The sequence below is a fragment of the Prinia subflava genome, chromosome 11 (assembly GCF_021018805.1).
Source record: "Prinia subflava isolate CZ2003 ecotype Zambia chromosome 11, Cam_Psub_1.2, whole genome shotgun sequence".
In the NCBI taxonomy this organism is placed as follows: Eukaryota; Metazoa; Chordata; class Aves; order Passeriformes; family Cisticolidae; genus Prinia; species Prinia subflava.
Window position 1 is genome coordinate 8,163,404 of NC_086257.1, and position 15,960 is coordinate 8,179,363.

At 44.1% G+C, this 15,960-nt stretch overlaps 1 protein-coding gene across 3 annotated transcripts in view; it reads right to left on the bottom strand.

The window, feature by feature from the left end:
* EPHA4 (EPH receptor A4) overlaps positions 1–15,960 on the bottom strand; it is a 105,470-nt gene that overhangs the window by 56,093 nt on the left and 33,417 nt on the right. For all 3 annotated transcript variants that reach the window (XM_063408167.1, XM_063408166.1, XM_063408164.1), the window contains exon 4: positions 8,073–8,228. In XM_063408167.1, the coding sequence (XP_063264237.1) occupies positions 8,073–8,228 (156 nt within the window). The remainder of the gene's footprint in view (positions 1–8,072; positions 8,229–15,960) is intronic.

Here is a 15,960-nt window from a genome sequence, read left to right on the forward strand (position 1 = left end):
CTTTGGACCAGGACTGACAAAAGGATCCTCTTTATGAGCCTGCTCCAGAGACGCTGACCCTCTTCATCTGCCGTGCTTTCAAAGGGAGCTCAGCGTATTCAGAAATCTTGAGCTAATTTGCTACATAATAAACAAGATTCATACAACAGGGAAGGTTGCTATGACTCACCATCGTTTAAAAGCAGCCTAGGATGAACTGGCCTGTTTTGAATCGGCAGCTTGGCCTTGGCTGCACTACAGAGGAGCAGCAAAGTCTTTGATAAGTTAAAGGAGCAGCAGGCACCTGGGAGCAAGCATCCGACTGCCTAATAGCAAGAAAACCTAACTAGAAACGCACTGCCAGACCCAGGGAAAAGTTTAGCACATCTGCCATACAAGATCTGAGGGCCAGCTTTTGTGTGTAACACAGCAAGAATAAAGAGACCAAATAAAGAGGTGTACAAAAAAAAAAAAGATCCATAGAATGAACACTTCCAAAGCTCTTTGGAGCATATCTGCAGAGAGCAATGAGATGCCAATGGAAGCAGATCAGGTGCCTTTGGAGGGGCTGGCTCAGGCACAGAGGAAGCACTAGGGTTCTGCTAAGGGTGGTGGTCGTGTGGCCAGCCTCACCCATGGGGTCACACTGCTGCTCTCTCAGCAAGGCCTCACCACGATGGTACTGTGTGGATGGCCTTTAACAACTCTAATCAATGCTCTTTAATTTGATCGTGATCCTAGAATCATCTCCCTGGGGGCAGGGCTGAGCGTGAAATAGAAAGTTTACTATTTTCAGAGAGAATGCAAGGAAAGTAATTATTAAATAATCAATGTCTTTAAACTCCTTAAGTTCACTGACTAAAATGTCTGGCAAAGCGGTGGCAGGCATTGTTCAAGAGGAAGCACTTTGGCCTCCTCTTTCCATCTCATAAGGCTTCATTGAACCTGTACAGCAGTGGAGCTGTCAAGGATGTTTCAGCATCTGAGCTTTGATGCCCTTCAGATATGCCTTTGTTGTTGATCTCTGACCATCTGAAAGGAAAGTTCTAACGCAGAGTAAATACCTGGGTCCTGTATGTTTAAGCTTGCAAATAAAGCCCACACTTTCCTGTGACAGTGGTATATCTTGCTGCCACTAATTGCTTCTTTCAGCAGTTGTGGACAGGTCCCCTGTCGTTGTGGGCTAATTTACACAAGCAAAGGCAGCTCGGACAACCCTCACTTCTTGTCTGCCTGGCTATTCCTGACCATTTATCATTACAGATCATGTGGCTTACAACTGGTGAGACCAAAGCCAACAGGCCACAAGATGCAGCAGCCACTTAAAATACCAGTCATCTGCTCCATTTCCACCCTCTCTCCTCTCTGTGCATAGTTAGCTTTACAACTGGGTTATAATAAGGCAAATGATTTGGTAAACAATTCTTCATTTATGTACTTGGGCAAGATTCCTTTGACTTCAGCGGGAGTTCTGCCAAGCCAGGGATCCTGGACCATCGCCAGTGACAAAAAGCCCATTTCACTGGAATGTACGATTTCCTATTTACTTGCCAAAAGTACCCTGGCTACCGGCTTCACAACAGGCTTTGTTCCTTTCACCCGGAGAACAATCCAATTAATAGCTCCTCTCCTAAAGAGGCTAAAGAAGAAGCAAAGGGGTCCAGTTACCACTGGCAGAGGTGTGGGAAAACTGATGCTTGCAGGTACCACTCCTTTGGGCTCTAGGCTTCTCTTCCAAGAACTGCCATGTAAGAACATTTTGCATTGTCACATATGCTAAGACATGTTATCACATCTACGCTAATGCACTGTGCTGCAGACAATACCACCTGTGTTCACTCACTCTTTCGAGATAAAAAGAATTCCACTGCGGAAACAAGAAAGTTATCTGACAGCCTGACAGGAAAGAAATCCAACCAGAAAAATAAGTTGTTCTGTAATTGGCCCAACTGCTGAATTTCTTATTCTGTTTGCCCTTTAATTTACTTCAACAGCTCTACAGAACTGGGTCCTGACTAACCAAATCAAAGCCCCCACTTAATTGAGTAAATGTCTCTGTTAATTTAAGGCTCTGGCCAGAAAATCAGAAGACGGCTAATAAACAGTTGCTGTATTTAAAGGAGTGATGATTTCAAGTCTACTGATTATAAACACACACTGTCAAATTACTGCCGTCTCTTCTCTTCAAGCCATAACCACTCCTCATTCAATTCCTTCAGCCCATCACCACACACAAGGGGAGACAGCTCTCTCCTTTGAGATTCCCATCACTCACAATCCCTTTCTCTCACTCTGGCAGCGATGCAGCGATGGATGGTCTATTTTCCCAGCCTACGTGGAGAAGAAAAATCATTCTCTCCTTACAGCCTACCCACTGTTCCCTCTGCTCTTGTAACTGCTGTACTACAGCTTAAAAGGCATTCTGATGCACTATTTACATAATGAACAATATCATAGGATGTTTTAGGAACAAAATCATTTATCGAAGGTGCGGACATGTATATATATAAAGATGTGGAAGAGTTATTATGTCATAAATTTAAATTCTGAAGATCACAGACTCTACTGGCATATACCTCATGCTACAGAGAACAGGCTCCATCAGCAGAGGACTGCAGTAGTGCCAGCACAAGCGTGGAAGTGTGGCAAAGCCAGTGCAAAGCCACCAACAATGCAGTAGCCAGAATGACTGTATGTGTATCCTGCTTTCTTTTTTCCTAGCAGCCACAACGGTGATAATCCACATCTGACTGGAAACACAGAAAAGGAACAAGTTAAGTTGAAAGAAAAAGAGCACATTTGCTTATTTATATTGTTTATAGTCTAAGTAATCATTATAAACATGTGCTCAAATAATCAGCTCCTATGTAATTACTCATTTGCAGCCACAGTTACTAGGTAGGTAAATTCACTCTTTTTTGAAAATGCAGGTCAAATATTTATCTCTGAGATATGTTAAATGTAACACAAGATTCCCTTAAGGGTATATATTAGACTGCAAGACTAACAAAATTGAACTGTTTAGACCTTTCGGACCTTTTTTAAAGCCTTGACCTTGGAAACAAATAAGGACAGTGTTATTTTAATGTGCATTCAAATTTCAACAGCACAGTCACACAGCTCTAGTGGAATTCACATTGAGTTTCCACTGTAGATTGCTCATCATTTCATTATGGTTCATTATGCTGATAACTGTCAGAAGGCATTAGAAGCAGGAGCCTTGAGTAATAGCACTGAAATGGTAATTTAAAAACAATATACTTTCTGAAGGAAATACAGCAGTGCACTAAATTCAATTAGAAGAGGGGAATGTAAAGACAAGTAAGTGATGTTTGCTGTTTGAAGTAGGCTATTCAGTGTCTTGATAACCTAGACTGGAGAAGGTTCTTTTAAAGAAGGCACTCTTCTCTTGCATCTCACTAAATCTGCCCTTGTTATCTCCAAGCTTCTCCGGTATAAACTGTCTTAAATGCAACCGTTTTTGAAATATTTCAGGCCATGACAAAATATCAATCAATCCATCAGTTCCTGTTTGGGTGATACAACTAACTAAATTATTCAGGGTCATTTACTGAGGCAGATTTCAAGCTGGACAGTCCATGATGGTAATCTCTCTTTTGTAAAGGGCTCCCAATTAAAAATCATTAATAATTTGAATCAAACAGACAATATAAACAACACAAAACCGTCCCATTCTTGCCCATAATGTGAGCATTGTTTGTTAAGAGTTAGAGAGCCCAGCTCATTAATGGTGGGGACACAGGAGCAACGCCCATTAATTTGGGTGGGAACTGCACCTGCCTGCACCAGGCTGCAATTCACAGGGTATCTCCTTACAGAGAAGGGAATTCAGGGACAAGGGCCATGACTGAGACTGATTTGTCTTCCTGCCTCATGGATTCATATATGGCAAGACTATTTATTATCCATTACATTGCTAACCTTATGAAAGACCCTTCCTCTCTGCAAATACTGAAATATAATGAAGGTCCATAGAGTTGCCTTGACATTACTTCTGCAATGCTTCCAAAAGGGAAAGGCATCCGTGTTTCCCATGGTTTGGGCTCAGGTGTATTACAAGTCCATCATCCCATCTCCGTGCCCAGGTACACAGCTGACAAGCCCAGTGTGCTTCAGAGCTCCAAGTCTGAATTCCCAAGTCTGTCCAAAGTGGCAGATCCAGGGTGGCTCTGCCCAGTGCTGACAGACACAATGATTATCCCTGGGAGGCAGGTTTGAGGGGAAGGATGCACCAGAAAACACGTGTATGTCAGGGTCTGCCTGGCCTCTGACACAGCCCACCCTGCTGTCTCTACACCCACACTGCCACATTCTGCTCTTACCTGCACAGACTTTACACCAGACATAATTACTCACTCTAGCAGAGCTGAAATAGCTCTGAATAGAATATAAACCCAGAGTTGGAGTAACTTGGTTAGGAGCATGATGCCTGCCTTACCTGAAGTTAGACACAGTTTTTACAGCTCAACAAGGCATGGCAATGAGAGAGTAGTATTATGGAAGGGTAAAACTCTGGGGCACCTCTCCTGGCCAGCACATCAGGAAGTAGCTACTGCTTTTGTTACTTATCATGGGAATTGCAAGAAAGGAAAAGGAAGGGGAATTCTCTAATTCCCTTTCATCCACTAGCACAATCAGGCTAATGGAAAGTCCTAACAGTCTTCCTCCCCCAACCTAGAAGGCGAGATAAGTGACAAGGCCAGCCAGTTTACTACTAAAGGAAATCAATAGCCAAGGGTCAAAGCTTTATAAAAACACATCTTAAGAAGGCTGAAGTTCTTCATCTTAAAAAGTGTTTAAGAATAATAAAGAAGGGATCAATCCACAGTCCATTCCAGGTGTTCTTTCCAAATTATCCAATGTTACTTTTATTCACCTGGTCTAATAGCTCTCCAAGTGAACAGAAACCTGATTTTACAAGCCAGTGGAGCAGAGTCTATCCTTTTGCTAGAAGAATGGATCTCAGATACTGTGTTTTATTTCTTCATTAGTGTGCCGTCACACTGAGCGATTACTAAATGCAGGCCCGAATGAGAATACCAGAGTTAAAGAGAGCATAATGAACAAAGAAGGTGCCAGATTATTATGGCTGTCAGCACAAGGGAATTGGGTTTGTCACCTGGTTTAACCGACTGGTAAGAACTGATTACAGCCTGAATCCGCCTGAAAGCACCTTTGATGTTTATGCTCCCCCTTCTGTATACACATCTTGTCAGGCAAGCCAGACAAACGGGGACCTTCTCCTGAAGGGTCTTCCTTCAGCAGAGGCCCTTGGAATGCTGTCACTGGCCTCAGATACACGGGCAGAAGGCCACCCAGGGGGAGCGTGGCAAGGGAGAGCCCGCAGAGCCCTGCTCTGGGCCTGGGCAGGCACCACCCTTCAGCACAGCACGGCAGGGCCCCAAGAGGGGCTGCGGCTGCCCCACAGCAGCACCGGGGGAGCACTGGGGTGACACGGCTGCCCCACAGCAGCACCGGGGGAGGCACAGCCGCCCCACAGCAGCACTGGGGTGACACGGCTGCCCCACAGCAGCACCGGGGGAGCACGGCAGCACCAGGGGAGCACGGCTGCCCCACAGCAGCACTGGGGTGACACGGCTGCCCCACAGCAGCACCGGGGGAGGCACAGCTGCCCCACAGCAGCACTGGGGTGACACGGCTGCCCCACAGCAGCACCGGGGGAGGCACAGCTGCCCCACAGCAGCACTGGGGGAGCACAGCAGCACCAGGATGGCACGGCTGCCCCACAGCAGCACTGGGGAGCACGGCTGCCCCACAGCAGCACTGGGGAGCACGGCTGCCCCACAGCAGCACTGGGGAGCACGGCTGCCCCACAGCAGCACTGGGGAGCACGGCTGCCCCACAGCAGCACTGGGGAGGCACAGCAGTACCAGGGAGGCACGGCTGCCCCACAGCAGTACCAGGTTGGCACAGCTGCCCCACAGCAGCACTGGGGTGGTACGGCTGCCCCACAGCAGCACTGGGGTGACACGGCTGCCCCACAGCAGCACTGGGGTGACACGGCTGCCCCACAGCAGCACTGGGGTGGTACGGCTGCCCCACAGCAGCACTGGGGAGGCACAGCTGCCCCACAGCAGCACTGGGGTGACACGGCTGCCCCACAGGCAGCTCAGAAACAACTCCTGTGTCATCCTTCACTTTGCATGGCAGAAGAAGAGGCCCTTCAGCTACAGGAAACTTGGAAGTTCCAAGCCATGAAACAGGACCTCCAGAGACAGGCCTGTTTTCCAAGAGCAGGTGTCCATAGGATTGTAGTGTTGGCTTGCCTCTGCAGGCAGAGTCCTCCTAGGCTGCTGCAGAAATGAAGACTGAGGCCAGCACCACAGCCTTTGCCTTTTCTCCTTCCCTCTTTGTATTTTTGGGTAAAAGACCATGATCAGGAACTTCAGCTTTGCCTGACCTCCCAAGACAGGAATGGGGAAGAGTGCCTGCAGTAGGCCCAAGACTTGACAAAAAAGGGCTAAGCTTGCAGGGGTACATTTTGCAATAACAGCAAACATACATATCATTTGCTTACAATTTCCCCATCTGGAAGTGTTTTGCTCTTTCCTCATACTTCACTAACTGCACATGCCTATTTAAATTCAACCAGTTGATTACTAATTTGATTTCAATTTGGTCAAGGTATCACTCACAAGGACCAGGGCTTTGAAAACTTTTGCTGGTATAATGTTATTTAGGGTGTACATTCCAAACAATAGTTTTGTTGTTGCAGAAAGACATTTTTCCTATCAAACTGGTCACGTTTGAGATCTAGTAGTGTAAATTATATTACAGAAAGCATGTTCTTGCCCATTTAGGCAAGGTTTCACAATACAGTTAGACTCCATTCCCAGTCAATACTTGGCAAGGGATATATGCACCACTCTGCTTCCTGCTAAGCAAAAGCAGCTGCTCTTGGCTATGCTCTGGCCTCCTCAACCACCACCCAGCAAAACTCACTGCTGAAAAGAAGGAAATCACTGGAGAACAGCTGGAATCAAGGGGGTGTGGGCAAGGGATGTGTGCTAACTTAGTTATGGACATACTCTGTTTCTGCCTTGTAAGGGAGAAATTAAAGTTTAAATAAATGTGAGTCATCTCTCACAAAATTAATTCTCAATATATTGAAATGTTACAAAAGAAATATCTCGGCCTTCCCTCACTGAGACACACACACTCTCTACATAAATAAACAGCTGAACTCCAAAAATCTGGAAACACTTCCAATAGCTTTCAGGGAAAGCCACACATGGATATCCCCTCTGGTAAAACACAGCCCTTTCACTTATTGTTTTGAACTGCTCTGCTAAGAAAGTGAAAACCAAAGGACTAGATGATCACAATTCAACACCAGGACATGCCTGGAATCCCAGGTCTTCGACTGCATGAGCCATTAACCAACACACAGGACAAGGAGTTTATCCAGCAACCCTGTGACTGTGCTCACAGCATCTCTCCTTCTCCCTGATGAAGGCATTTTGGGGGAACTAAAGCAAATTCCATTTGCTGCACATGATGTATTTACCTACACAGGATAAAATAAACCATGCACTGGGTGGTTGTTTCATTAAAGTTTAAGATTTATTATTACCACCCTTTTCAGATGAACAATTAGGCTCTCAAGGGTCACCAGCTATATTTCAACCAAATTAGAAATATAATGAGATTACAAATATCACCTGTTTACCTGAGGTCATAGAATTACAAGGAAAGCTTTCAAAATCTTTACAAATATCCATATTTAAAGAGATGAAAGGTGATGTGATCTACTGGCCAAGAGCTCAGACTAGAACTGAGGCCTGTATTTTACTTCTACATGTGTTACTAAGGTGTGCAAGTCCCTCTTTTGTGTCTCCTGATTTATTTATACTGCAAGGGTCAGCACAACCATTAGGAACTGAGGGACGAGAACTAACACTGTCACTCTGAAGTGTGAGCCAAAATGCAAACTGCATCTGCAAAGGGCCACAAGAGCTACTGAACGCTGCTGTCAGCAGCAGAACGTTTTTAGAGACACAGAGAAGAAATGGGTGATCAGAGGGGCAGAGACTGTTCTAAGGCCAACTTACGAGTGCAGGGCATGGAGGCAGCGTCGCTCTCGGCACGGAAGAAGCCGCGGTCGCAGGTGCAGGACGTGGAGCCTTCCCAGATGGAGTAGCTGTGAGGCGGGCATTTGGCACAGGCAAAATCTGTCGAGAGAGCCTTGTAGTATCCGATTTTGCAAGCTGGATGGAGGAACAGGAAGGGAGAGTGTTACTGGCCTGGGCTGTGATCGTAAATTGCTAGCTTACTCATTCAAAATCAAGTCAGGAGACATTTCAAAGAGATATAATGATGTCCTCTTAGCCCCAGGTGAAGAATTAACAATCATCACACTCCTAATGAGGAGTCCCTATGTCAGGGGATACTGATTTCTAATTCCAACAAGAGCCATTTTAAAAGCTGGCTTAGGCATGGCAAAAAAAAAAAAATTATACTCTTCTGTTGACACTGCCAGAAAATCAGCTGCCTCTCTGTGCTTACTGTGGAGTTGCATGTGGCTTAACCCATGTCCACCTGCACCCCACACACACAGAGCGTGACAAAAGGGGTGCAATTGGTTTATTCTGTGACCACTTAAGGAATGGCAGCTGACAGTCAGACACTGCCAATTTTTAAGAGGGAGTGGGACAGGAACCCAACATGCCCGGAAATGGCACATCTCCCTCCTGGCAAGGCAGGATTCATTTGGCTCTTTGTCCCCAAGGGAGGAGATCAGCAATGCTCTCCCCTGCTCCAAGCTGGGGCACAGCAGTAACTGCACCACTGCTGCCCAGGCCCACGTGCAGTTGGCAAGCTTTCGGTGACATCAGCTTCATAAAAACAGAACTTACACAAAAGGGTACTTTTACATCACTTGGAAAAAACTCATTAGCATCACTAATAACACATTTTTATGGTGGCTAACAGGTATGTCATCCTAGAAATTTCTCCCTTGGCTAGAGAAAAAAGCCCACCATCACCACTGGCTTTTAGCACTGAGGAGGAGAGAGAAAACTCCCAGGCATGCAAACCAGTTAAAAAGAAAGGCTGTTCCCAGTATTTACCATGTGACTCACTCCCACATCTTGTCATTTATCACCTACACTACCTTTAGGGTTCCCCTGCTACACACAGGCTCCTGTTGGGAGGGCATAAGCCCCTGCACAGCCAGGGCTCGCTCTTGCTGTTTCTTCCCTTAGTCCCCCTCACCCTCTCCCTGCTTCTCGTACAAAGCCCTCCAGTGGGAGATGGAGAGGAATATTAGTAACACATTTCTAAAGGAGCAAGTTACTTCATTCCTATTAGCCAAAGCCATTTATGGAATGTCCTTAACAAGTCCTGACTTTACGATGTGCCGCGCGCCATCTGTGAGAGCGCTGGGAGAGCAGCCTGGTGTCACCAGCCAGGGCTGTCACAGCACCAGGGGACCTTGTGCAAACACACTGCTCAAGTGACTGGGATTTACGCTTCCAGAGTTCACATGCGTCGTGGTATTAGATAAAATTCGACTTGCAAGGTGTGTTTTGGCCATGCTTCAAACAGCCTTGGGGTTTCAATTCAAATCCGCAGCCACTGCTCTGGCAGGGAGGATCGCAGGGGTCCAACCCAGCCTGCCCACAGCAGAACTCATTTTGGTCCCTGAACACAAAGCTCAAACCCAGCACCTCTGGCCCATCAGCATGCAAAGGCAACACCTGGAAAGCAGCTTATTCTGCCTGGGATGGAAACTGCCCAGCAAAACAAACAAACAAACAAAGAAAATAACATTCCTTTTTTTTTTTTTTTTTTTTTTTTTTAATAATATGATTTGCACTATCTGGTGAGCAAGTTGCTGTATCACGACATGTCCTGGGTTTAACAGCAGCAGTCAAGTAGCAGATGCTGGTCTTAGATATTGCTCCTGGTTTTCACTGTCACAGCTCAGATGAGAAATATGCCTAAGTCTGTATATGACCCGGACAGACACCCACGGGAAGGGTCTTGCTGCCATATATAAAGACAGGGAATTGAAAAACAGAACGCAAGAGGAAACCAAGCTAACTGCTTTTATCCACAAAATTCTTTCTATTATTCATGGGTTTAAAAACTAAACATGTAAACTCTGTTATTACTGTTAATATGAACATCGTAATCCACAGAAATCATTAAACAGTGAGCCATCTTTAGCATATTTGGGGTATAAAAATACTTATCTATTCAACAATCTAGCCCAAAGCTGAAAATCCTATTTGGGTTATAACACGCTTCTAGGAAGACAAGAAAATGTCACAGGTAAAGATTTTTGTGACCATTCCTCCCCTCTTTTCATACTCTGTGGTTTAGAGGGAATAGATTTATTCAGTGGGTACTGCAAGGTCAACACTCTGTAACTCAAGGATTTTTTTTCCTCCTCGTTTCATGCACTGTATTTTGTTTTCTGCTATATTAAGCCAAGATCATTAATATTTCAAGACCTGAAGAAAGCTCTCCAAACACAGTGGCTGCTCCTAAAGCACACACAGCCATTTTGCTTCAAAAATCAACTAACCACTCCTGAAGACACTTTTCTTCATTTTAGTGTGCTCAGAGATTCACCAGATTCCATAACAGACATAAAAGGGCATTAGAGAATGTGCTGCATTAAACCAGGAGTTCTTTGCCCCCAAGAGCTCCATGGTACCGCCACTCAAAACCTCAAACCTAATCCTGTAAAAGCTGTTCTTAGCATGAAGTGCTGCTGACACACCCACTACAACTACGGATGGACTTTTTTTTTGAAGGGTAATGATTTAGTAGGCAAACAAGGAGCCTGTACAGAACTCATTCCCTGGAAGTCTTTATTGCTTGCTCATGACAAATCTTCACGCTGCTGCTTTTCTAGGACGGATTTGCTGGGTGAGACCCAGCATGAATGGGGTTCTTACACAGTTTTCGAAAGATGCCTTTGTAAAAAGATTAGTTCACATGTGCAATGCAAACTTTGACTTCAATTTCTTAGCTTTGCCTTTAATTAGTTCTTTCTGTTAGGTTTCTTTCTTTTTTTTTTTTTTAAGGAGAAAAAGCTTTTCCCACATTCAGGTCACCCACAATGTTACACGGTTACAACCCACTGCACCACATTCAAGGGAAAGTCTCAGACAAAAATATTTTCAACTCACAGCTTTTCCTCAGAACAAATCAGGTTAATTTAAATGGACATCAGCTTGAAATAATCATGCTGATGTCTTTGAGTTATAATATTAAAATCTATTTGATTTCTATTTCTCTTATAGCAAGACAAGATATGGCGAACATTTCTGGTCATTATTACATGCCTTTTTCATTCTTTTTTCCAAATATATCAGAGTGATACATGTCAAAACTGCAAAAATTGCTCTGAAGAATTATGGAACTTCAGTCAAATCTAGATGTAAATTTTCTCAAGCTGTTTTTGCAGCTCCGTTTTCACATTAAAACTTGATTTTCAGACTTAAAGTCTCCTCAAAAAAAAAGAGAAAGAATACATGTGTGGGCTGCAAAGTCTGCTTGCTTGGTCTCTCCAAATGCTGAATTTTCTACTAGAAAATTTCAGACAGCAATTTCAGAATTTAAAAATTCATAGTGGATGAGGCTCTAATCACATTCTTTTTAAACACAGCTACAACAAAATACATGTATTAAATTGGTTTTAACTATTTTTAAATAAGCTATGTTGTTGGGAATTTTATTTGAGGGTGGGGGAAATATTTAAGAAAATTATTCTTTCAAATTTAGAGTTGTTTAAAAAAAATCACCCAGTACTTGCTCTTAAATTGTTCCTTTATCCTTGTGGAAATGGCAATAATTCCTTTCATCTGAATTTGGAAAAGGCTTGACATACCTAATAGTCCTTTTTAAAAAAATAAAAAAAATTCTGCAATGTTCACAAAGGCTTGGATAAAGAAATCATTCCAACCTCTTTGCTGACAAGTTCCTAAACCATTAAAAATGCAGTGCATATCTTAAAAACATCTCAGGGAGCTCCAGGCAGAGGCTCTGGCAGTGCCTGGAGGCTGAGGCAGGGCTGGGGTCCCCCGAGCCTGGCTGGGATCTGAGCAGTGATGGGATGGGGAAGGCCCAAGAGGGCCAGCCCTGAGCTGAACACTGCTGGGCAGGAGCTCTGGCAGCAGCCCTGGGCACCAGGGACCAAGGGCAGCAGAAATCCTGCCTGAATCCTCAGCCTCTGCTGAAGAGGAGGACTTGTAACCAAGAAAATACTGATTTCTGATTAGGACCTAATAAAGTGAATAGGGAGAAAAACAAGCACAGAAACATGGTTTTGCTCAAGTAAATCTAGTTAAGTCAATAACCTGGTATTAGAAGCAAATGTGACAGAGATGTTCTGAAGTGTTCATTCACAGAATCCCCGTGGGATGCAGTCCTGCACGGGCCAGCAGCACTGGAGATGCCAAAGGCTGAGCTCTCCACACAAGCACCACAAGGAGAGGACCCCGAGCAGGACAGGACCACAACCAGACCATGCTCCTGCTGCACCCTCCTGCCCAAAAGGAGCCCTCTGTACCAACAAGAACATTTATAGTCAGAGCAAGTGAGCGACGCCGATAAAACCCCTGGATGCAGCTCAGTTGTCAGAAGCTATGCATTTCAGTTTCCACTTTTTGAAGCAGAAAAATATGTTAGCTACATACTCAAGGAAATGTCAAAATTCCTTGAGAAGCAATTTTGAATCAAATCTCCCTCTGCAGACAACAGAAGAGGGAAAACTACTTTTAAGTCAACGATTGTAGACAACTTTAAAGAAAGACTCCAAAATCATATTCTTGGTGAAATGAAGGACAAGACAAATAATTTAATAAGAGATACTTCAATGTCACGTTTATCCATTTCGGTAAGAAAAGAAATTTGTGTTTAAAGACTTGAAAAAATACTTTGATAGCACATTTCATGTGTTTCATGATTGGTTACTTTTTCTACAGCTCTTCTATCTGGAAATATTTTGAGCTCTTGTTTTAACTACACCCTTAGGAACAAAAAGTTACTTTTACTTTTCCCCTTGAATGTTGTTCTTAGTCTTTAAGAGGATGGATTTTCTCTTTCACATCGTAACAAAACTACAGCTGCCACAGAAGAAGGCAGCATCTTCTCAGCTTTTACTGTTATTACCATTTCTGAACAGATTTTTGTGTGTTAATTATAGAACTCAATTGTTTGGATAGTCTCTTTTGATGAGCTTTCTGCCCCGCACCATGAACCCCTCCGTTATTGTACAGCTGTTTTACTTCCAAATGCTCATCAGGGTTTTCTAATTGTCAAGCTGTCGCAGCAACTAGGTCTTTTGACCTAGAAGTCAAAGAAAGGGAGTCAACCCTTGTCTCCCAGACATGAATACCCCAGCAGTCCCAGTGGCCCCCCCCATACCTACAAGACAATGCCTTTCCAGATCATTGCCACTACAAGCATAATTGGGTTTTGGGTGAAATGAGAAGATTTAAAATAGGATGAATTAATGAGTTTCTTGTAAAATTAAGTCGTTCTCCTGGTCCAATCTAATTACTCACTGTAATGCCCCTGAGGGTGATAAATAAAGATCCTTAGAAGCCAAGCAGGAGGGGAAAAAAAAAGCTTTCTCTTGAGCATTTCTTAAAAGTCAAGTTGTAGAATGTAATGTGATGTACCAAATGCTCTTTCCAAATAACGTCAGATTCCTTTGATGTTCACACTGTAAGATCTTTGCCTCATGTTAATAATGACTGCACTATTGCCACACATAAAAAGGAGCTCCCAATCTTTAACTCATATCTGTGATGAGAAAACCAGTATTTCTACACACAAAGCATGTATTTTTGATGCATGAGTGACACAAGGAAACACAAACAAAATCCCACTGGGGAAGAGTCTAGACTATTTGACTGCAGAGCACTTTTACTCTATGATTGGGTAAAAACTCAGGAAGTTCAAAACAGAAATAAAGGGACTTTGGAACATAAATGTAGCATGATTTGAAATCCAGACTGAGTTCCAAGCCATTGGACCTGTACATGCAGATACTGTGGCAGGTTAAGCACTCCTTTGCAAAGCTGCAGCATAAACCAAGTGGAGGAGATTTTTACACACCCAGTCTGAACAACCATAAAAAACCCTTAAAAATCTTTTGTTATTTTTTCCCTAGTATAGCTTCTTTGGCTACAGGTCTGCTTCTAGAGCTGTGGTTTGCTGATTTTAGGCTGGGGACTGATCTCATGATGCCAGCCATAGCAGGATCAAACGTCTTTGGCAAATCTGAGTGTACCTTGCCTGATGTGCATCCATGGAAACATGATGATCACCTCATTGACAGGTGGCCAGATTTTTATTTGGCTCATGGGAGACTGGAAAGTCAACTGCCTGCTTTGGTTAAAAAGTTAAGGAAGTTAAGGAAGTTAAAAGAAGTGAGGAGATAGAGTGATCTTTGGTGTGGAAACAAATCACCATCACCATCCAAGGTCTCGTACTGAATCCTCAGGAGGGAAAGGGATGAGGCACTCACTGCTAACTGCAAGGTGCCCATTGCCACAGCCTGTCAAAGACAGCAGGGACTGGCAGTGCACTGACATCAGCCAAATCCTTCTGCACCATCAGGCACAACTTTACTTTCATTCTTCTGTACTCAGTCCTCTCTGGTAACACTTCACTTTCATAGACTCTGGTGGACCTGGAGGGCCAGCAGCCAGCACTGCCAGTGAAAGCCAAGACAAAAAGGCATTCAGTGCCTCTGCCAGGTCCTTGTCACTAGGTCTCCTCCCCCACTGAGCACTGGGACCGTGTTTTCCTCAGCCCTCCTTACTGTGTCTGCAGGAGCAGGCGTCCTTGGTGTCCTTCATATCCCACACCAGACCAACTGCAGCCAAGCTTTGACTTTCCCAACACCTCCTCTGCATCCTCAGGCAGTGGCTGGACTGTAGAATCCTCTTTGGTGCTTCTCTTGTGTGTCTGAGCTGTGCCAAGGGCTCCCTGCCCATCCACCTCGGCCTTCTGCAGCTGCTGTGCATGTGCTTGCAGCAGCTCGTCCTTTAAAACCCACCAGTCCATGTGGGCTTCTTCACTGCCCTCCTGACAGAATTCCTCAACCAGCCAAAATCTTCTGACCTGAATTCCAGAGCGCTTTTTTTTTTTTAATACACATGAAATCCAGGGAAATAAACCACGAAAAACAAAGTCTCCAGCTCAGCAAAGGGCACAAGCACAACAGGACAGAACATCTGACACAGCAATCTGTTTGAGAGAGCCACAGGAACTAACAAAACTCCCAGGTGTGTGATACAAGAACCAGAATGGCCTATTAATCCCAGCCAAGGAGGTCCTGCTCACCTGGGTATCATTTTCTTTGCACAGCCTTCAGGGCCAATTGCCAGACATTATTGCCAAGCACTTGGGCACTGCACACCGTGGGCACTGCTGCCATGGCCACACTGCCAAATCCTCTCTGCAGGGACAGAGTTTGTGGGTGTGGAGTGCCACTCCCAAGCAGCATCAGTTCTCCTGTGTTTTACACAGAGAAATGCTTTGTTTGTCTTCTACAGAAATATTACAAATCAACTTGTACCTCACGCAAGAGAAATGTAATTATGCTGATAACAGAATCATTTCAAAAGTCAAAATCTGCTTCAAAAGTCCCCTTTTTCTAAAGAAACTAGATAGTCAAAATCATAAAGCAAAAAATTAAATACATATACAACTCGTATATTAAGTTTAATAGGTACATACATAGAAAAGTCAAAAATGAAAAATTAGCTTTTATTCTCAAAAATTATTAAGAATTATTCTAACTTGGCTACATAACTGATAGATCACAACTGCTAAAAAAGCTCTTCTTAAAAATATACAAATTTGAAAATGTCACATTTCTGTGTATTAATAACAATAACAGCTTATCTATGCAATCCTCCTCTGCTACAGCGGTGGTAGCTGGGGGGAAGAGCTGGGGATAAGCTTTACATT